This window comes from Gadus morhua, chromosome 23 (genome assembly GCF_902167405.1).
Source record: "Gadus morhua chromosome 23, gadMor3.0, whole genome shotgun sequence".
NCBI lineage: Eukaryota > Metazoa > Chordata > Actinopteri > Gadiformes > Gadidae > Gadus > Gadus morhua.
This window is the reverse complement of record NC_044070.1, coordinates 5,935,274-5,958,610: the sequence shown is the minus strand read 5'-3', so window position 1 is coordinate 5,958,610 and position 23,337 is coordinate 5,935,274. Positions and strand designations below refer to the sequence as shown.

Below are 23,337 nucleotides of genomic sequence, written 5' to 3'. Positions count from 1 at the left end.
AGTGCTGTGTTTGTGTGTGTGTGTGTGTGTGTGTGTGTGTGTGTGTGTGTGTGTGTGTGTCTGTGTGTCTGTGTGTGTGTGTGTGTGTGTGTGAGTTGTGTCTTCGCAGCGGTCCAGCTGTGCGCAGTAGGGGAAGCTCCTCTGTGATCCTGATGGCAGGTGGTGAAGGTTGATGCCGACTGAAGTGCATTCTGGGATCTTGAAGCTTTTGAATGAACATTGTTAGTCTCACTTCACAACCTTGATCAGTGTTCAAAGACGGAGAGAGAGACAAACCGTGTCTGTTAAGTCCCACACACTGCTCTTTTCCAGCCAGTTAAATATATGGTTAGTGTTACAGACTAGGAATCCCACTTTAAAGAGTGGAGGGTACATGGTGCAGAGCAGACCTTCCCCGTGCCCCATCCTGTCAGGGAAAATGTCAACATTTACAGAAACAAAGGTCATTTGTTCTAACCTCTGGGCATTAAAAAGGCTTGCTACGGGGATGCTGACTGAGCATCATTAGCCCAGGTAGTCCGCCCTGAAGCCCTCTATGGGTTGTGGGTTCAGTTCCTACTTTTCCAACAACAAAGGATTGTTGATCAGCAGGGAGATTAGTGCCTGGCTTTAGTCTGCCCCCCTCTTTATTCCTTTGACACTGTTAATGACTGCTATTATTATTCTTTCTGGTGGAGAAAGGTCTTCACGCTCTGGTGAACACTCTGTTGGCTTGGGTAACCTTTAACAATAACCATTAGTTAACATTTGTGAAAGCATTTATACCATTATTATATAGCATTAGCATAGGCATTAGGGTAAGGGTTTGGGGTAGAGGGCTAGGTTTAGGGTTTACTCCAGCCATTACACTATTAAATAATGCATGAATGAAACCCTGAGTTATGTGATCACCATAACCTGAGTTGACCTAAACACAATAAGTGAACATCAAAACCATTATTGAACTATTATTAAACTGCAAGTTAATGTCTATAACAGCATTAAGCAGTGAATTTTTTTTTGATTGAAAGTGTACTCTATGCCTTTAAGAACGAAGTAACAAATCAGGTATATAAAACATTTTAACGCACATACACACACATTCACACACACATTCACACACACACACACACACACACACACACACACACACACACACACACACACACACACACACACACACACACACACACACACACACACACCCAAATACCAAAAGACACAAAGAGATGCACACAGAGCCGTACCGTGCAGACAGAGTCTGTCTGTACAGCAGTTTGCTCCCCAGCGATGAGTGAAGGGAGGAGCTGTGGGGGAGGAGGGGGGAGGTAGGGGGGAGTAATGCCCCTTAAAGTCTCATCACCTCTCCTCCCACTGCCATTTAATCTGTCATTCGCTCGCGCACACACACACACACACACACACACACACACACACACACACACACACACACACACACACACACACACACACACACACACACACACACACACACACACGCGCCCGTGCGCACGCAAACTCACAAACACGCACACACAAGCACACACACAGACACACACACACACACATGCATGCATACACAAGAACATACATTCCACAGCGATAGTTTGAAATGGAGTAAAGAGTTAAACAGGTTGTCAAGAGGAGAACCAGTGTGGTTGACTGACTCTTGATCCGTCTGTCCGTCAGGCATTTCAAGGTGTTTCAAGGTGACAGAGTCCAGTGAACGGGCCTATGTGAGACACAGCAGTACATGTACGTAGGCTTTTAGTTCAAGCTTGGATCCCTGGGTCCCCTTGGGGCTCGGGCCCCTGGTGACCGACGTTGGTACACCTCACCCCCCCCGCCCCCACACCTCTACCCTCCACCCTGCTACACCGACCTGGGCTGTGTGTGTGTGTGTGATGTGTGTGTGTGTGTGTGTGTGTGTGTGTGTGTGTGTGTGTGTGTGTGTGTGTGTGTGTCAACAATGCTAGCTGTGAGCATTAGGTAAATATCTGCTGTGAAGATTTACGTGTGTGTGTGTGTGTGTGTGTGTGTGTGTGTGTGTGTGTGTGTGTGTGTGTGTGTGTGTGTGTGTGTGTGTGTGTGTGTGTGTGTGCATCCCATTCACTTTATAAGGTGTGCGTTCAGTTTGGGTTCATTATCGAGTTCAGTGGGTTGAATGATCACTTTGTTCATCTCGAATGGTCTCACACAAGACAGACTAATAGACAGGACTGACACACATCTGATGACTCACAAAGGACATTTGGACAAAGCTATAGTTACCATAGCAACAGAGTAGTGTTTCTTCAGTCTATCAGGCAACTTTTATGTTTTTCTAACTTTGCGTGAAGGTTAATTTCTTGCTCACTCTCTCCTGTGCATTTTAGAGAATGATTTAGTGTTCGGTTTTCTGCCAAATAATTTCAAATTAAAAGCGCTGAAGATGTCCATTCATGTCTCGTCACCCCATTTCCACTTTTTGCTGGTTTGGAGTCGATCCCAGTTGAAAACTGCAGTGCCACCTCTTTCTCTTCTTTCTCTCTCGCTCTCTCTCTCTCTCTCTCTCTCTCTCTCTCGCTCTCGCTCTCTCTCGCTCGCTCTCTCTCTCTCTCTCTCTCTCTCTCTCTCTCTCTCTCTCTCTCTCTCTCTTTCCCTTCACTCCCCTTCCGCCCGCAGTGTCTTTTGAATTGATAACAATTACAGACGTGGGGGTTTTTAAGTGATTTACAAGGATCCAAGTGGAAGACCATAAACCAGATTTCTCTCCGGACTCCATTCCTCTCCCATTCGTTCATGCTTTCCCCCCCCTCTCTCCCACCCCTCTCTATCTTACACTCTACTTTCCCCAACCACTCCTCTCTCCTGCCTCCCCTCCCTCCCCATCCATTTATCTCTCTTTGTAAACCCTTCCCTCCACCTCAATCTATCTCTCTCTCTCCTTCATTTCCCTCTCTCTTCCATCTGTATCGCCTATCCCCTCTCTCTCCTCCTCGCTCTCCATCCACTTTCTCTCTCCTCAATCCCTCCCCCTCTCTCCTCAATCCCTCCCCCTCTCTCCTCAATCCCTCCCCCTCTCTCTCCTCCTTCCTCTCCATCCACCTTCTCTCTCCTCAATCCCTCCCCCTCTCTCCTCAATCCCTCCCCCTCTCTCTCCTCCTTCCTCTCCATCCACCTTCTCTCTCCTCAATCCCTCCCCCTCTCTCTCCTCCTCCCTCTCCATCCACCTATCTCTCCCCCCCCCCCCCCTTCCCTCCCCAGTGTGTGGACTATGCTGATGGTGTGGTGACAGGAGACATGTGTGCAGACCTGTGTGTGCGTGAGCTGGTGCAGTACAAGGGCTGCCTGTACTACGACAACGGCAAGAAGGTGATGGAGGCGCGCTGGAAGGAGCTGCCCGTCATCCTCAAGTCCAAGCTGGAGAACTTCTCCTCCTACGAGCCCCTGGCCATCCTCGACTACCAGGTGAGGCGCCGGGGCAGGGACACGTGTGAGGCCTGAATACTGATCTGAAGTCAACATCAGTGTGTGTGGGGGGCTATTTTATACTGTACCGTAGTTCATTAACTCTGAGTATGTGCTGTGGTTGCTGCACAATGAAGTGTATTGCACAAGTGTATTAGACCTTTTTCTGCCTTTTCTCAATTTTCATATAATTCTGCATAACTTTTTTTGGTGGTGGTAAGGTTGTGGTTTCAGGAATATGTTAAGGTTTTGTTTTAGGGCTTCATTTTAGGGTTTTGGTTTAGTTTAAGGATGATGTTTTGGGGTTAAGTCATGGTTTTGCTTTAGGGTAAGGTTTGATTTAAGGGTGTGGTTTTAGGATTTAGTTAGATATTTGTTTTAGTGTAAGGTGTTGGTATGAAGGTTAAGTTTGGTTTAAGGGTTGGGGTTTTTGTTTTACTGTTGGATTTGGGGTTTTTGGGTTTGGGTTAGTAATCATATCAGTTATAATTATAAGTATTGTTTTTGTGTGTTTTTTGGGTTAGTGTAAGAACTTAAAATGGGGAAAAGTGTTGCAAACCCTTGTACTAATGTCTTGTCTCACTGCGTTCCACTACAGGAGACAACAGACGATCTCTCTCCTCTGGACGTGGTGTTTTACGCCACTTTAGAAGTGAGTTACACACACTCAAACACGCACGCACGCACGCACGCACGCACGCACGCACGCACGCACGCACGCACGCACGCACGCACGCACGCACGCACGCACGCACGCACGCACACACACACACACACACACACACACACACACACACACACACACACACACACACACACACACACACAAACAGACACACACACACACACACACACACACACACACAGAAATAACCAGGGGCTTGGAGCATTTTGCCAATAAAACAATTACAAGGGCGCACATTTCATTTATTTCCTATCGACCAACATTGAAGGTTAACGACTTGTGATCTCCCCTCTTCTCTCAGGTGCGTAACTCGCTGGGCCTGGTGGCGGACGAGGAGGGGGAGGTGGAGGGCGCCCCCGGTGGCGGGGAGAGGAACAGCTCCCTGGCCAGGCTGTGGGGCCACAGGCTGAGGAGCCGGGACAAGCCGTACTCCAGGGCGGAGCTGGCCTCCCTCTGGGCCCTGCTGCAGCAGGAGGAATACACCTTCCTCAGGTGAGGCAGACGGAGGGCCGGGGGGGGCGGCGGAGGAGTGACATTGATAGAGACAGACATGGATCGATCGAGTCCATTCATATATAGATATCAATAAGAGAGAGAGAGAGAGAGAGAGAGAGAGAGAGAGAGAGAGAGAACAGAAAGAGGTGAGAGTAATGGAGCTCTGTCAGTATGTGTAAACCGTGGTTCTATGTTCTCCTCTTCCTCCTCCGTTTCCCAGAGTGCTCCAGGACCTCAGCAGCCACGTGGCCAGGGTCCTGGGCTCCTGCGGCCACTTCTACGCCGTGGAGTTCCTGTCGGCCGGACACGCCTGGGACCAGAACCTCTTCTCCCTGGACCAGGCGTCGGCCCCCGGGCCACCGGGCCCCGCCGGCCCCATGACCAGCAGGGACAAGGTCCACCGCATCGCCCTCAGCTTCCTGGACATGATCTGGCACTTTGACAACGACTTCACACACCGGCTTCACCTCTGCGACATCAAGCCCGAGAACTTTGCCATCCGGAAGGACTTGACGGTCAGTAGAGCCGCCAGAGTGCGGCCCTTTTAGTTGTCTTCAAAAAGTAAACCCCCTTTTTCAGCTTGAGTTGGAACACTAAGAGATTTTATAAATTTGTTTTCGGTTGAGAGTTCTAGACGATGTGATGTGTTGTCCCCATGGTTGCTAACAACGGTAACTTTGTGCTACATGTTCTTGGGCTAGTATCTGCGTCGTTGAGAGGAAGCGATAGGGAGCGAGGTTGTATACGATTTGCGCTCCACGCCGTGGCGCTATGCTCTACGTGAGGGGGAAGCTTAACTCTGTCCAACGCAGACATCGACATCAGCCGCTGCCCAGAGGGAGCTCCACACATCCACACACACCCTGGCATAAGCACACCCTCTCGGCATCTGTGCCTCCGAAAAGGCACTTTGTCACGAAAAGAACAGCCCTGAGGCGGGTGAGAGACAGAGAGAGGCGGGTCACGGAGGAGGGTGGGGGTGTGGCCCTGAGCAGCTTGCAGCCACCGTACCATACACTCTGTTTACAGTGGATGTATCGCAATGGCGAGGCGCACACAGCCTTTAGCCATGTTCTGTAAATATTCTAGAACTCTCCGGGTGCTCCGGCGGGAGTCCTGGAGCTCTATATCTAAATAATATCATATTATACATAGATATCTATATCATATAATATATATTATGACGGCCAAAAGCTGTGTGCGCCTCCAGACGACATGAATCTCAAACGACCGCGTAGGGTTCTCCGACGTCTCTGGTTCTTCCACGTCCACATTAATCTGAAGTAGGCTGAACCGTGACATGGAGGAGGAAGGGATGGTTGCCGTGATTGTCTCCCGCCGGAGCCTCGCTGCCGAGGGACCACTGCCTCGCAGAAGGCAGCGCTTAGGCACCACAGCCTCCTGCAGTGAGCAGCGTCGAGGCGGTGGTCCCTCGGCAGCGAGAAGAGGGGCTCAAGCGGGAGACATTCGCGGCGGGCAGCAATCCCTTTCTCCTCCATGTCGTGGTTCATGTACTTCAGGGAGTCTCAGCTGGCGGCGGGCAGCGGGGCTCAACGATGGCTGAGATAACCCCAACTACAGTCTCGTTGTGGAAATACCAGAGACGCCAAAGAACCGACGTGTTATGCGCCATAACACCAACAGCAGAACGGTTATCCAAAGAAGGGTACAACACTTGCGTTACAGTGTGTGTAATCACACACACACACACACACACACACACACGCACACGCACGCACGCACACACACACACACACACACACACACACACACACACACACACACACACACACACACACACACACACACACACACACACACACACACACACACACGTGGCGCTCTCTGGGCTGGCAAGGCAGGGAAAGGCCAGGTGGCATCTCCCCTTATGACGACATACGGGGAAAATTCCAAAACGGCGTGTCTGAGCTTCGTTTTTTCAATGGCGGAGCAGAATGCCCAGTGCTCGTTTTACAACCAACGAAATTCCTAGTTACTGGGGGAGCATAGGTAGGCTAGGGGAACTCATATTAATGTTAGAAACCTCAGAAAGGGACATTTTCATGACATGGGATCTTTAAAGCATTAAAAGAGTTTTTTGGGTTCACTGTCATATTGAAACGTGAGTTCTCTATGAAGGCACTGTGATGGCCCTATAGGCCAGCTATTGAAATACTTTGCATTTTTATTAGCTCAAAAATGGTTGCCAAGTAGTTGCCTTCTGCTCCTTTTCGTTCCGATTTTCCAGCCGGCTGCAGACACAGCAATGAAGGAGAATAGAGTTAAAGACTGTTGCTGGCGCCACTGTAGTATCTGTTCCCCAAAACATTTAGTTGGAATTCAGGCCAGACATTCTTCAGAGCTATTCACATTCAAACCACACCGTCGCTAACCCCACATTCAGCGGCAGCGGAGAGCAGTTCGGAATTGGGTTTTGGGTTTTTTATAAAATGGATTTATTCATCACATAGACGGGTTTCCCCAGCTTCAAAGAGCTCTCTGGGCTGATTGCTAACTCAGTCCTCCATTGGATTGGATCAAGTTCAAAAAGATCGATGGAATATCTTTGTCCTGTCAATAAATTGATGGGGCTCACTAGCGTAAGACACAGTGTCTAATTCATACTGAAACAACTCGGGAGATTTACTCGTCTGGTTCAGGCAAGGCTAGTTTTAATACCGTATACCCCAATATGGACAATGTTGGCCTTGTAAATATTTTAAAGTATATATTTTAAACACTACCTTTTCAGGTACTGCATAAATTACCTTACAATGATAGCACAATAACAAGGCTTTCTAGCTAGCTTCTTCTCGCTATCTAGTTTATTCATGGCAGTCCGATTCTAGTGCCAACGAGGGTCTTCTCTTGCATTTTTGCGATTTGAAGCGGTTCTCTATGTGGTTTTTATAGCAGTTTGCCCACCAGCATTTTACAATGTTTTGAGAAGCGGGGGCCTTGACAGATGGGGCTGTGTGTGACGGATTTAGTCTTCCCCTTGATCTCTGCTGCAGTCCGACACGGTGTTAGATTAATGACAGCCACAGCTATGCTACTCATTCAGCTACGGGACACCCGTGAAAAGCACCTGACTGTAAAAACAAACCATGTGGCTTGCATTTATTTTGGTAACATTGCTCACCACAAAGTATCCCGGGTCATCTGGGATTTTATCTCTTGAAAGGAATGCTTGCTGTAGTTCCTCTCTGATTAGCTTTCCTTTATTCTAAGGGGGAAAGCTCCCACTTCAAGTTTGTTTAATCAGGAATAAAGAGAGAGAGAGAGAGAGAGAGAGAGAGAGAGAGAGAGAGAGAGAGAGAGAGAGAGAGAGAGAGAGAGAGAGAGAGAGAGAGAGAGAGAGAGAGAGAGAGAGAGAGAGAGGATTAGAGTCTGTGTCTTGGTTTGACAAGCCGAACATTCACATTCAGCTCAACGTGTGGGTCACAATTCATGGCAGCTGTTTATAGAATACCTTTTTTTTAAGACTTGCTTCTGCTCCCAGGGCAGGTATCTGCTCACAGGCCCAGTGGAGAACACTTCTCTAGGAACGAAACGTGCGTAAAGTCTCTGGACTCTGGCTCGCTTCCCATCCATAATTCAGCAGATGGCATTGTACGGCTGAATTATAGGTGCTACAGCTGAATTGGCTTTGGTGTCTGGACCACCAACAATGTTAGCGACTGACATACAGGAGAAATATGGGAAAGAGGTCAACATAAATGGCACGGACCGGTTTCAGAATGATAAGCCGAACAAATATTTCCGTATATTGAACGGCATATGTTTTATTGCTCAAGTAAGAATGGATCATGGTGCATACGTACATATTTAATCTCACGAGAGCAGCAGCGTGCTTCACAGCCAAAGGATGGTTCCAGAGGACGCTTAAGTAACACAGAGGTATCGTATAGCAGCATGGACCCCAACCCACCGGACCCTCAGTACAGCATGGGAACAGGGGGCCAGCTAGGGGGCATCCAGGGGCCAGCACAAGAACAGCTGTCAACAAGTGTCCTCGTCCATATACCGCTGTCCTCTTATCCTCTCCCTTTCTTTCCTCCCTCCCTGCTCCTTCTCCTCTCCTCCACTCCCCTCCCGTTCTCTCCCCCCTTCTCCCACCGTTGTTGGCTTTCTCCTCCTCCTCGCCCTCTCTCTCCTTTTTCCCCTTCTCCTCATCCTCCCTTTCCTCTTCTCCCTGCTCCAACTCTTCTCTACCTCTATCGTATTGTTCCTCTATTCTCTCCTCATTCTCATTTTCTCTCCTCCCTGTTCTCTCCTCTCCTCCTCCTCTCGTCGTTCTCCCTTTTCTCCCCCTCCATCATCATTCCTCTCCTCTCCCACCTTCTCCACCTCTGCCTTCTCTGTCATCTCCCCTCTCCTCTGCCTGGGTTCTCATCTCCTCCCTTCCCACCGCCCCCCCCCCCCCCCCGTCTCCCTCTCTCGTCCTCTCCCCCCTCGTCCCCGATCTCTCCTCTCTCGTCCCCTATGTCTCCCTCTCGCCCCCTCCGCCCTCTCCCTCCTCTGTGTCCCCCCCCCCCCCCCCCCCCGTCTCCCTCTCTCGTCCTCTCCCCCCTCGTCCCCAATCTCTCCTCTCTCGTCCCCTATGTCTCCCTCTCGCCCCCTCCGCCCTCTCCCTCCTCTGTGTCTTCCAACGGGGCAGGTGGTTGCCATCGACGTGGACATGGCCTTCTTCGAGCCCAAGATGCGAGACATCTTGGACCAGAACTGCACCAGCGACGACGACTGCAACTTCTTCGACTGTGTGTCGCGCTGCAACAAACACAAGCACCGGTGCAGCCCTCGACGCAGCAACAGCAACCTGCAGGTGAGAGCAGCAGGCCCTGCCCGCGGGGGGGCAATGGGCTCGCATGTCGCCCCTCCGGCCGTTACAGAGAATGTAGACGTTTTAGAACTCTCAACCGGAATTTAATCATAGTTTAAATTAAATTAAAAGTTGCATTGTTGGGGGAAATTAAACATTTAGTGGATCAATTATGGAAAATAAATCTCAATTTTTAATTCATATGACATTAAGTGGGAAAAATGTATATTTATACCATCAAATACACAAAATATATGGGTTGATGCCAAACTAAATTGTTTGACATTTTAGAAAAAATACTTTTTAGATATAATATTCCAGCAGAGTGAAATGTTCAACCCTTAGTTTTTTGGACACGCAATGTCTATTTCTAAATGTATTATAAGTAGTAGTAATATATATATATATATATATATATATATATATATATATATATATATATATATATATATATATATATATTCTTAACTCAAATAGTTAATAGGAATTATTTAAGGCACATAAACGAAAACGTTTTTCCTCAAATTAGAACAAATATATTATAATTATACATTATAAATATAACAATGTTATTATAACAAAATATAATGATCATAATTATTTAGTTCATAGAGATTGACTTAGCCTACTGAATATCTTCAAAATGCTCAGGTAGACGTGAGACAGACAGTCGCAGAACATAATGACATACAACCTGTGAGTTACTTCCCTGTTACCTGGCGACTTTTAAAGAACAGACAAATTGTCCACTCTTGTTTTCCCCTTTCTTCCACTTCGTTTTTACCTGTACTATAGACTTTCTTCCCATTTGAATTAACTAACGGAGATCAATTTCCTTCCAACAGTCTTGCTGTATTCGCTGCATTGTGGTCAATCAATGTTTCCTTTTTTTCTTGCAAACTCATTCGGTGTGAGTCTTGTATTATAGTGGCACAGAGTCTCAAAAGGTATTAAAATGGAAATCAATCCGGAATAGTCCGGAGTCCTCGCTGAATAAATTGTATCGTGGCACACACGCATGTGGACTTCCAAGTGACAAACACACACACGGACACAAACACTAAAACACCCAGAAACATTCAAACCTTTCAGAATATAGTTGATTAATTCCATGGTTGTATGTACCTGGCGACCAGGAGAATTCCGGCGTATCCATCATCCCCAACATTTAATTATACGGTTGAGGCCGACGGCAGTGCTGGAATGTCAATGAGTTACCAAAGCAACGGGGCAGTGGAGCCCAACAGCAATACTGTGTGTCAGCCGCCTATAATTCTGAATTAAATCCCTTTTTTATCTATCCAATTTCGTGGTCAGTGCCATTTCATTCATCTCTCAAAATGCAGTTATAAATAGATGAATGTGTGTATTATTTTGCTAACTCTAACCTTTAATAGGAAATTGATTGAATGACTTTGTAATTAACCTCCAACTTTTTTTCTTTATTTACCTACGGCCCTTTTAGAATAATAGATAATGTTTGGAATATATTATTATTTAAGCTCAACGGTAAGGTTGTTTGATAATTTGCTAAATGGTGTGTATAATTAAAAAGCCTTTTTTTGTCAAGCATTAATAAATGTCAATACTGGAATAAACAGGGACTTTTTCAGAAACAAATCATTTTTTTATTTTATGCATTGTACAAATAATAGAGGATGATAAATATTATTATTATTATTACAAAAATCATCTGCTATTAATTCAAACGCAAAATTAAGTCATAGAATAAATGTATTCTTTCACTTCACAAAGCCATCAGAGAGAGAACCACCATCACGAGGGGCGTGAGACCCAGCATCTCAGCCTTGCGTTCCCATCGCCTGACCACTGCCCTCCCGCAGGAGGCCCCGTGTCCGACGGGCCCGTCAGAGCGATACAATGGTAACCAGAGCCCCCGGGCACCTCGGACTTATCATCACAGCCAATGTCGGCCTGTCATCCTCCTTATCTGCCGCCTGTGCTTCCGATACGGACAGACCTTTTGCTTCTTCAGGGAACACAATCGTAGTCCCTCCCCGTCCTCAAAGGACCGGGCACAGGACATGTATCTGGGCCTCTGTCCACCCATCCTCTCCCACCATGTGCCATGACAACGTCTACAGATCAATTCTCCGGTCCCGGGGCACGCCGGCTGGGTCCTATCCGATGTCACATGGTTTGGCAGGTCCGACAGGAGGAGGAGGAGGAGGATGAGGAGGTGGGGACCCAAACCAAAGGCTAAAACCCAGAGGACGTGAACAAAGTGCTTCTAAATGGCGGTGTGACAGCACGGCTCTTTCACCTCATGATCTTCTGGAGGGTTGTCCGGACAACCTCTTTGCCGGTATTATGGGATTGAGAAGGAGGAGCCACAAATCCATCAAAATCAACCAACATATTTAGGGTTGAGGAAGGGATGGAAATATGAGGGAAGAGTAGATAAGAGGTGGGAAAGGGCCGCCGACATGTTGCTATGACAACTCAGCTCCGCCATCGGTCCCTCTGAAGATCCACAGGGTCTCTTCTGATCATCTTATCGCGACCCTTGATGACCCCTGGCTCTCCAATCTGCATCCTGACGTCCACAGAGAATGGAGGCTTTGTGTGTGTGTTTGTATGTGTGCGCGTGTGTGCACACACACACACACATGTTTCTCTGCGTCATTGCCCGGCCCCCGTGCGTTTTTCCCGTCAGCGACGCGATGCGGCGCACTGATCAGGATGTCAGGAGATCCTTGTCTCCGACCCTTTAGGATCGCCCGCTTTATAATTGGAAGGTCATGGCTGCCATTTTTAAATATGTACCATGTGATTGATCTAATCTCTCCCAATGCTCCTTTCATCTCCTCCCCTCTGGCTCCGTCCATACGATGCTCTATCTCCTCCGCTCCATTCATATCCTCAAAAGACCTCCTCCCTTCCCTTCTCATGTAATATATCTCTAACTCTCATTTATCTCTCTCTCTCTCTCTCTCTCTCTCTCTCTCTCTCTCTCTCTCTCTCTCTCTCTCTCTCTCTCTCTCTCTCTCTCTCTCTCCCTCCCTCCAGGTGATCTGTGAGAAGATCTTCCGCTCCTGGTTCTCCCCCACCCTCCTCGGGGTCAAGGCCGGGCTGCCTCTGCAGGTGGGCTCCCACTCTGTGATCAATTATGGACCTCCATGAACGAAGAAGACCACGCGTCCCCCAGCCCTAGAGCCCTTCTGCTGCCGCTTTCATCCCTCATCTGAGAGTTATTTTGTGATAGGGCGGGGACGGGGGGGGGGGAGGGAGGGGGATGGCGGTTTTGTTCTGGTTAAAAGGGAAAATATGCAATGTCGCAATTCATCAAGAGGACCAAACAGTGTAACGTGTCATCGATTTGACATCCGTGATTGAGGTTCTCCGCCCTCCGTGTGGAAGAACAATGCTTTGATTTGTGGGAGTAATGCGAGGGAAGCTGTTTGTAGTAAAAGCAGATGGAGGATACTTCAGTTCATACTGGAGGGGAAAGCTCACATGGTTTTCTTTTGCCATTTATAGTCAGTGTAGAATAGGAAAAAGTGTGAAATTCTCCCTCTAAACCAGCGGTTCTCCAATCCTTTTTGCTGAAGAACCTCCTCTATAGATTTTTTTTAAACCAAGGACCCCTTTTATGTTCAGATGATAGAGATAGTTTACTCTATTTTACCTTACTATTATCGTTGAACATTGTATGAGTGTTCAGAGTGACTTCATTTTATTGAGGTGGTATTCAGACCCAATTCATTGCAGTAAGGTGGAATAATTGTACTAATTGTTCATCAGTTACAACCAACATTAAAACAACCCTAAACGGTGGCAGGGGTTCCTGAGAGACAGGGCTCCTGACTGTGTCTGGTCCCTCAGGTGGAGCTGCAGAGGGCCGTGCAGGACTGTACCGAGATGCTGGGGGAGGAGGAGGACGAGGACGAGGACGAGGAAGAGGAGGAGGACGGCACCGGGGAGGAGGGGAAAGGGGAGCAGCGGAGCGGGAACATCCATCAGCACCTCGTCACACTGCTGACACGCCTCCTCAATGAGGGAGGGGCTTCCAGTGAAGTGGGCGGGGCACGGGAAGGGCAAGGCCACGCCCACACGTCGTTGAACTTTTGAGGAATCCGGGGAAAGTGTACCTCGAAAAAGAACAACTGGGTTCTTAGAAGTAACTGTTGTCCCTGAGGACATTCCCGCACGGAGCGAGCTGATCCTCAAGAACTTTATTTTGACTGAATTGGGCAGTTGGGCACAAGAACTTGGATTCGCCAACTGACACAAGATCGTGGCTTGGCGTACATTCATCTCTTATTTACTGAAATATGAATAAAAACCCTAAAGCCAAATGACAGCAGGACAAAGACAAAATGGCGCCCTGCACTTTAGTAGTGGATGTGTTGGTTTGGGCTGCAGAGATGGCGTGCATGTCCTGGAAAACACACTGTGAAAGAACCTCACAAGCCATCAACTCTGCTTAGCAGTTACAACTTGTGGATACTCTCTGCTCCTTTTTTTTTCTTAGACAAATCTGCATTGCTACCGAAAAGCAATGTATACATGAAAGTTAAGCAAAAATAACAAAATAAAGTGTTATCTTTATTGCTTCCTAAAGGCTGCTTAAAATTTTCCAAAAGGCAAATCAATGTATGAAAATGAAGCATAAATAACAATACAAATGATCTTCAGCCGAATGTTTTGTGAGAAGTTGAATTGTCTAGTATTCCATCCTTAGGATAGGAAGAGGAATATGACAACGCTTCAATTAATCCAAAAATAAACAAAACAAATTCAGTGCTACACTGAAGCATCTTTTCTTCAGCTCTAAGCCTCTGAGGAAAATAAATATGTACTGGTAAAAATCGATGTTCCACAAACTAACATTTACTACATATTTTACTCACATACCCCAGCTGACCCTTACCCTTACCCTTACCCTGTCTTTGTCTTGTGCTGAACCTGTGTTCCTCCGTCCACATTAACGCTGAAGTTCTCGTTCAGAGGACGTACAGGAACGGCATGCACACACCTGGCATGGCAGCTCCCCCAGGCTAGGAACAGGGTGGCTCGCGCGGGTCTATTTCCCAGCAGGTAAACCCCTCAGCGATGGGCTGAACAGTGAACAAAGACCAGCTGAGGTTCCTCAGAATCTCCCTCTGCCTCTTGCCTGGAGCATCCCAGGACCGAGAGGCCAACAGCCCTTCACCTGGAGTCTGATGAACCTACCTGTGTGTGTCTACGTGTGTGTGCGTGTACGTGCCTGTATCTGTGAGCAGGTTTGTGTATGTGTGCCGGTTCGTTCAGAGAGTGTATGCACTTCTGTGTGTCTTCCTGCGTGTGTGTGTGTGTGTGTGCGGGTTTATGTGTGTATGGGCGGGACGTCGGATTGCGTATGCAGGTGGGTGTGTTTGTGTGTACGTGAGTGTGTTACTGAGTGCACTTTCAGGAAGTAAACAATGACAAGAGGTTAAGTGAGGACTAAAATGCAGCCAGCGATGCTTCTGTCAAGGCTTTCTGAATAAGAATACGTCAGGACAAAATTGTTGAAGTAGCTCATGTGTTGACCTTTATGTCCTTTCCCTCGATGGTGTACTGGAGATGTGCGTTCTCAGTTGACGGCGCTATTTGTCTAAGGCATTTTGTGATACTATCGCCAGGGGGATGGTTGTATTTCATGCCATGATGGTCGTCGACAGAACAAAATGACAAAGCAAAGTAAAAAAAAGCTAAGATAAGAGAGGTCAGTTGGAAAAGAGACATTGATCGAGTGTGTATGGTACAGATATCTACAATGTAAAGGAAGCCCTTTACATAGGCTAGGTAGGAAAACCGAGTCGTCCTGCATGCAGTGGAGAAGTGTTGCTGCAGAAGACTAACATCACATCAGTGAAGTCAAGGACCTGACACGTTAAGCCTGTCACACAGGAATATATATTTCACACATCTATCATCACTTTATCAGCCCCACATGAGGAATTATCATTATTTAATTTCTTTGTGTCTCAGATGGTAAGCAACCAATCCTAATAATCAATCATAAAACTGCAATGTAAACGCAAAACGTACACTGATGATAGTAGAGGTATGGTAGCCAAGAGGCAACATGAACCCCAAGCAGGGGAAAGCTGTTTGTCAGCAGATGTGAATTCCATGGGACGCTGTCATGAAATTATAGGGTGGAAATCTCAGTACGGTCAGCCCGGAGCGATCTGCTTGCTTCACCTGGATCCCTTCCATTGTATTGAATACAGAAAAACACACACATGCACGCTGAAGCGCACACGCGCACACGTGCACACACACACACACACACACACACACACACACACACACACACACACACACACACACACACACACACACACACACACACACACACACACACTTCAGACAACAACAAACAGACGCAAGAAACTTGCTGCTCCTCAAGTGTGTCCCCTGAGGCTTTCCAACTTCAAGCTCCATTCCAACTGTCAGCCGATTGACGAACTGTGAGCAGCTTTGCCAAGTCTCTGCTATCGCTAAGCATTACATTAAGATCCTCCCTAATTCTCCCTGCAGGAAGGTAGATGATATGGGATGTCTTTTTTGAACACAAACTGTTTCCAGTTTTAGACCAACATGAGTAGAAAGAGTTAAAAGACAGCGGTTAACTGTATTCTTGTAACCAATAACAGCATAGGTGTTTACATAGATTGGAACACTTGGAACCTTTCACTCTGGCATCCTTACAAGACAGTCAGTGTCATTAGGGTTGTGTCATGGGTAAGGTCAACATGTCGCAAGGCCTTTAGGCAAAGTTATGATACTTTTGCATTTTCCAATGTTTTTTTAATTCATATTTTTTATCATTTCATTTTTGTTTAATTTGTTTGCTGGTTTATTTTATATTTTTTGAAAATGCTTGATTTAAGTATATGTTTCATTGTTAGTTTTATTTATTTTTTAAGCCCCTGGGCTTCTTTTTTGTGGTATTTTTCCGGGCGGGGATTCAAAAAGGTCTGAAAAGGCATTTCGTAATAAACCCTCAACAAGGGTGACTAAAACTTTTGCAGAAAAAGTAAATATTCAAATCAAATAATCAACATTGCAAATAGAAATGTTCTCTATTATTTTTGTATAGAACAGTTTTTTTGGAAAACTGACAATACAGTTTCAGTTAGTTATAATTGTCTTTGTAAAACCTTGTTTTGATTTTTGTTCCAGTGCAGTTTTTCCACACGTAGTGCTCGTTATTTTGATACTTTTTGTTAACGACAACAACCTTGCCTCAAGGACAATGGAACGTGTTTCAAATCAACTCAGCTGTCAGTCGAAGCTTATAAAACACCCATAGCAGAAATAAATTGTTTTGTTTCTGCTCCTTATTCACACGGATATTCCCATAAATGATTGTATAATGTTTTATTCAATAACATTTATTGTTTGTACTACAGCATTCAATCATTGTGACTGTTTGCTTGCGGGTTAGTGCTGCTCCAATTGGAATAATGTTGTGCTTTGGCAGACAGTCTGTTGTTGTTTTCAAGTCATCTGCTTTTAATTACATTTTCTCTGATGTCTTTTGAATTGTAAACGGCTACCAGAGAAGCCAAGTCAGCCCTGATTCTTATTCATCCCTCAGAGAAAGACTCTCCTGCCAGAAAGTATGCTCTGTTAAATAAACATTTGACTAATTCGGCTTCTCTGCCCAGGACAAATTAAGCCAGACAGAGAGGAGCTGGTCTGAGGGGAAATGCCCTTAAAACATAGATGTCACAACAACTCACTTACCCACCAACCAATTCACCTTGTTTCAGGAGCTTAAAAAACGGATTTGAAATCATGCTAAAGAGGGGAGAGAGTCAAAAGAGAGAGAGTGATGGGTTATTACTGGCTGATATGAGATACTGGAGTGATGACCTCCACCAAGGATGTTTTGATGTCTGTCTGAATGTGTGTCTGTGAGCGGAATACCCCAAAACGTTGAGAAGGGATCTGCACCAAATTTGGTGGGTCGTCTATGGGCCAAGTAAGAAATGATCAACTTTGAATGCAAATCAGCCAATAAGGGATTTGGCAGATCATCACAAGGTACATAACTTCGCCACCAAACCAACCCAAAGAATGATCCTGAAAGCTCTGTCAAGGGCCGGCTCATGATCGTTGTTGACTGACCTCCCAAAGCCAACTTCTTATTTTCTTGAAAATCTCTTTAGATCAATCATTGAGAACTAATTTAAGCTAAAATCTTGGGAAACAGAATACTTGGCTTGGCCAGCACTTGTAAAAACTGTGGGAAGCCAAGGATAATATCCTGTAAGGACACCAACTTTCTTAGAATATATGTCTTTCAAATCACCATGTGTAGACTGGTGGAGAAATACACTTATTAAGATCGTCTTCTGAAAGCTTCAACCCCCAGCAGGATATAAGATTCGATGGGAGCCATGCACACGCACGCACGCACGCACGCACGCACGCACGCACGCACGCACGCACGCACACACAGAATATACACCCATGTACACACAGACACACACACAAACATACACACATGCGCAGAGACACGTATGCACACACACACACAGACACAGACACACACACACACACACACACACACACACACACACACACAGACACACACACACACACACACACACACACACACACACACACACACACACACACACACACACACACACACACACACAGGGCTGAAGTAATTGCGGGGTCTCGGTGGGCCGGGGTCTTTGATGTCCCTCTCTGTGATCACTGCAGTGGGAGACGAGAGGCAGCCAACCGCTGCCAGATTTCAGGAAATGAGTCCCATACCTGCAGAGCCACCCGCTCGCCAGGGGCCCCGCAAACATCACCTGCATTACAGAGAGCGGGGGGGGGGGGGGAGTAAGAGAGCGAGAGAGTTAGAGAGAGATGTTGAGGAAGATGATAGCGACATTCACAGTGAGCCAGATAGATGGAGAGACATATAAACAGAGACAGAGAGCAATTGGCAAGAGAGATTTTCCCCCCAAAACACTGTTTCAATTAACGGACACTGCCAGGGCCTATGAATATGCAAATTGTAACATGGCCGCCTGGCTTCATGCCGACTCCTCGCTTTCCTCCCTGCTTAAAGGGGATTGAAACCAAGGTCTGTGTGTCTTCTGTTTCTCGGAAAAACATCTTTAATCTACATGGGACCAAACACACGTGTGTGTGTGTGTGTGTGTGTGTGTGTGTGTGTGTGTGTGTGTGTGTGTGTGTGTGTGTGTGTGTGTGTGTGTGTGTGTGTGTGTGTGTGTGTCAGAGGTTGGGTGCGTGGGGTGGAGGTGAACAAATTTGTATTGGAACTCTTCTTAGGACCAATTATGATTATTTCTTTCTTGATGTAACCCACTTAAAGCTAAAACATGAACCGATCAGCCCTCTGCCCGTTTCCTCTCAGCGCGTCGCTCCGGACCAGAAAAAGGAATTACAATTCAATCCAAATCCCTCTGATCCCCTCAGCGAGCCTCTATATTACCCATAGAGCTCACTCGGGGTTCACGAGGTGTGACTTTCATTCCTCATTCACCTCTTCCTATTATAAATGTAATCAGTTTTATTTATGAGCTGCGCGGCTCACTGTTGGCTCCCCTGCATGCTAACCGTTTCCCGCCTGTTTCAACACATTGCCGCCTGTCAACAAGCCCGCTCCTCAGCCTGTTTCCTGTGCCAGCGGGGCACCCCCTCCCCCCCCCAGTGTTGCGTCAGCCCGCTGCCGTGACGTTTGCTCCACGGGTTGGGTCACAACACCTTTTAAAACCAGCAGCGTACAAACAATGATATAATCCGTTTAGCTGAGAAAGCTGTTAACAGCGAAACGAAATGCTAGGTTTTTTTTTCCCGGTTTGGACGGCGCCGTTGGACACGCCGCAACACGGGCAGCGGAGAACCTTCCACTGGAAACCCTGGCAGATTATTATTATGGCTGTCAGAGAGAGAGAGAGAGAGAGAGAGAGAGAGAGAGAGAGAGATAGAGAGAGAGAGAGAGAGAGAGAGAGAGAGAGAGAGAGAGAGAGAGAGAGAGAGAGAGAGAGAGAGATCATTGTGAGACCTCTGATGTTCTCCTTCAGAGTCATACATAAGGATGTATGTCACTTCCTGTGGTCTTTACACATCTCAGAGGTCTGAAAGGACCAGGGATTACATGTCCACCAACAAAATAAACAACAAATTATACTTTTATGAATACAATTTCTGAAGCCCTCAGATCAATCGAAAGCATTGAAGTGTAACATCTAATGGCCAATCAGAGGAGAGCTGAGCGGTTAATTGTCGATAGCCAATCAGAAGTGAGGTGAGCCTTTAACCGCTGAGAATCATTCAAAGGTGAGATGAGCAGCAAGTTCATCTGTTCTGCCCTGAGCTAATATCGTACTCAATGGTCATTTGGTAATTGTTTCTTAATGGGAACACATATAGCAGCTCCGTTCTTCATTAAGCAACCAACAAAAAACAATAACTTTATTTGAGCTCCCAGTACAACTTAGACTGGGAATGCTTTCATTCTCTCCCTGATACATAGTTCCTCCGTCCTGCTTCAGCTGAGCAGCAACACAATAAAGCGGAGCTGTCAATCTGCCACCACATCACGGGCGTGTTTGGTTTCAGCTTAGGAGGGAGTGATGCAAACGCAAGAAAGCTCAGAGCTGAACATTGTCTAGAGGGCTTTTAAAACAAATCCTCTCTGGGGAGGGCAGCTAGGGAATCAGATGATCCATTATTTAGTAACAAATGCAACCCATAGGTGTGCTTTATACCAATGATTTATTGTTCTCATGCATTGCTCTTTATACCATGGCCTGTGTCGATACTTGATTCCGATGAGGAAGTCTGGATAACCGCATGGCTCTGACGCAGAAGCATTCTTATCATGGTTGTAAATCAATTCACGCAAATTATTGTTATAAACTGCCTTATTTGTTTTCATTAAATAAAGCATAAATATATATGGATTTCAAAATACAATTCAACCTTTTTGGTGACCCCCAAACGTATGAGAAATGACAAGCAGAAGAACGGTATGTGATACAAAATATAAACGATTATCCATGAAACCCAGCGAGCATCTGGCGATACCGCAGGAGGAGCTGAACAGGATCGATGAGGACAAGACCGAAGAAAAACCTTTAAGAGATGGACGGCCGGGACAGCAAACAATGCTTAAGGACCTCCCCTTTCTTGGTTCTGGTTCCCAAGACAACGGTCCCAGGACAGGCCCCTCAGTCCCAGGATGGACCCCCGAGGGCCACATGCAGGTAAGCTCACACACACAACCGCACACGCAAACCATAAGCGCACGCCGCACAGACATCAAACACAGCCACAAACACACACACACACACACACACATACACACACACACACACACACACACACACACACACCCAGCATGGTGCAGACACGCATATTCCCGGCATGCGTCATCGTCCACGCACACGTACAGCTGAGGTGGATGGAGAACGTCCAGACAGATGTAGTGTGAGGCCGGAGACGTGCCAATGTAGGCTGCTACAAATTGATTTCCCTGCTGCTACAGCGTTCCCCCCCCCCCCCCTTCTCTTGTACTGGTTTGACCCCTCTGGTTTGACCCCTCTGGTTTGACCCCCCTCTGGTTTGACCCCCACCGGACCACCCCCCTACCCCTGGCTCTTATTACATAAAAAAAAAGACATTAAAGGCAGCGTAGCAATTTCTTCAGAATTACAAAAAGGTCTGTATTTGTTAAGTCTGGAAATAAAAGAGGCATCACTGCTGTAAGAGTAGCTATGGGTGTAAGTGTCAGGCTTTAGCTAGGAGAGCTAACAATTATACGATAGAGAGTATGCTTATAAAACCCATATACTGTATGTAAAAAACACATTCACATACAAATCACACACCCACACTTCAGTTGTAGAGATGAATCACTCTTTCCTTTTATGACTGGTGGAGAAGGGGAGGGGGGGGGGGGAGGGGGGGGGGGGTTAAGAGCCCAGGGGCTTCCAGCCGATGATACGATTGATGCCTTCACATTTACCATTCACTATGAATTCATAACCACATTTATCCAACTCTGTCCCCCCTCCTCTTTCCGCCTCTTCTTCTCGTGTTGCAGTGTCTCCGCCCACAGCATTCACTGCATGCTGTTAGCCTGGAAGAAACCCGGAGAAGTTTAAACTTTCTCTCCTCTCCATTTTAACTGCCAAATATTTCACCATTGTCTTATTTCACAACTCTCTTCCGGACTGATGTTAACATTTAGTTGGAAGAAAGGCCGACTATTCTCTTTACCTCTGAAACTCTGTAACCAGGACAGGAGGGATGGATGTAGTTACATCAAATTACAACATCCTGGTCGTCAGGATTTCCCACAATCCTTTGGGGCAGCAAGATGATAATCACCCCAAGGCGGAGAGGTCAAGAGGTCGAGCTCACTGTAGGTGTAGCGTTACGGTTACCCCGACTGCCTGCATCCTCGGAGCGGGCTGATCGCTCAGATGTGTCGCCGGGTAGAGTTTCACAGAGCTGCTCCCGACAGCTTTTCCGCATTTCCAATCCAGCGTGTTTGCTCTTGATTTAAAGGGAAGGTTGCTGGGGGAGGGGGGGGGGCATAGGATACGATGATGCAATCGTCTGATCATGTCGCTGCTTGATAAGAGAAGAGGAAGTCTTAGCTAAACACTGCGAGGGGAACGTTGTGTGTGTGTGTGTGTGTGTGTGTGTGTGTGTGTGTGTGTGTGTGTGTGTGTGTGTGTGTGTGTGTGTGTGTGTGTGTGAGTGTGAGTGTGCATAGTACCATTCAACAAATACCATTGAATAAAATACCTTTCTAAAACACTCCTTTTATGGATGTGAAGACGGTGGAAAGGAAGGGGTTTCTGCTTGTGGTTTGTTACTGACCATCTGGGTGGGGGTCGGACCCCCCCCCCCCCCCCCCGTCCGGAATGGCATTTCTCATCTGCAGCTCATCTTAATTAATGACCCAACCACCAACACACGCCCATACACACCCGCACACCCTCACACACACACACACACACATCCACACACACACACACACACACACACACACACACACACACACACACACACACACACACACACACACACACACACATCCACACACACACACACACACACACACACACACACACACACACACACACACACACACACACCCTCACACACACACACACACACACACACACACACACATCCACACACACACACACACACACACACACACACACACACACACACACATCCACACACACACACACACACACACACACACACACACACACACACACACACACACACACACACACACACCCTCACACACACACACACACACACACACACATCCACACACACACACACACACACACACACACACCCTCACACACACACACACACACACACACACACACACACATCCACACACACACACACACACACACACACACACACACACACACACACACATCCACACACACACACACACACACACACACACACACACACACACACACACACACACACACACACACACACACACACACACACATCCACACACACACACCCACACACACCCTTGGCGTCTCCAGCCCCACGCCGCGGCCCACCTCAGGCGTCGGCCATTAATCTCAGCCTTCACCCTGGAAATATTGCCCCCCCCCCCCCCTGCTCACACTCGTGCAGATGAGGGAGTGGGGGGAAGAAAAATGGAGGACATTTGTCATTGTTTGGGGCCCCGCCCCTCCGCTGTGTCCCGGGGGGCAGAGAGGGTCAGAGCCCGGCAGAGGCCGGGGGGAAGGAAGCAGACGCAGGGGGACATTGGGCGGAGAAAGACTTGGGCCCAATCCCATTTCTACCCCTTACCCCTTCCCCTTACCCCTCCCCCTTGTTTTGAAGGGGTAAGGGGAAGGGG

At 47.2% G+C, this 23,337-nt stretch overlaps 1 protein-coding gene across 3 annotated transcripts in view; it reads left to right on the top strand.

The window, feature by feature from the left end:
* Positions 1-14,203, top strand: part of dipk1c (divergent protein kinase domain 1C) — a 35,529-nt gene extending 21,326 nt beyond the window's left edge. For all 3 annotated transcript variants that reach the window (XM_030349321.1, XM_030349320.1, XM_030349319.1), the window contains 7 exons: positions 3,226-3,429; positions 4,028-4,081; positions 4,416-4,606; positions 4,830-5,124; positions 9,270-9,434; positions 12,462-12,536; positions 13,278-14,203. In XM_030349321.1, the coding sequence (XP_030205181.1) occupies positions 3,226-3,429; positions 4,028-4,081; positions 4,416-4,606; positions 4,830-5,124; positions 9,270-9,434; positions 12,462-12,536; positions 13,278-13,523 (1,230 nt within the window). In that variant the 3' untranslated portion in view covers positions 13,524-14,203. The remainder of the gene's footprint in view (positions 1-3,225; positions 3,430-4,027; positions 4,082-4,415; positions 4,607-4,829; positions 5,125-9,269; positions 9,435-12,461; positions 12,537-13,277) is intronic.
* The last annotated feature ends 9,134 nt before the right edge of the window (positions 14,204-23,337 follow it).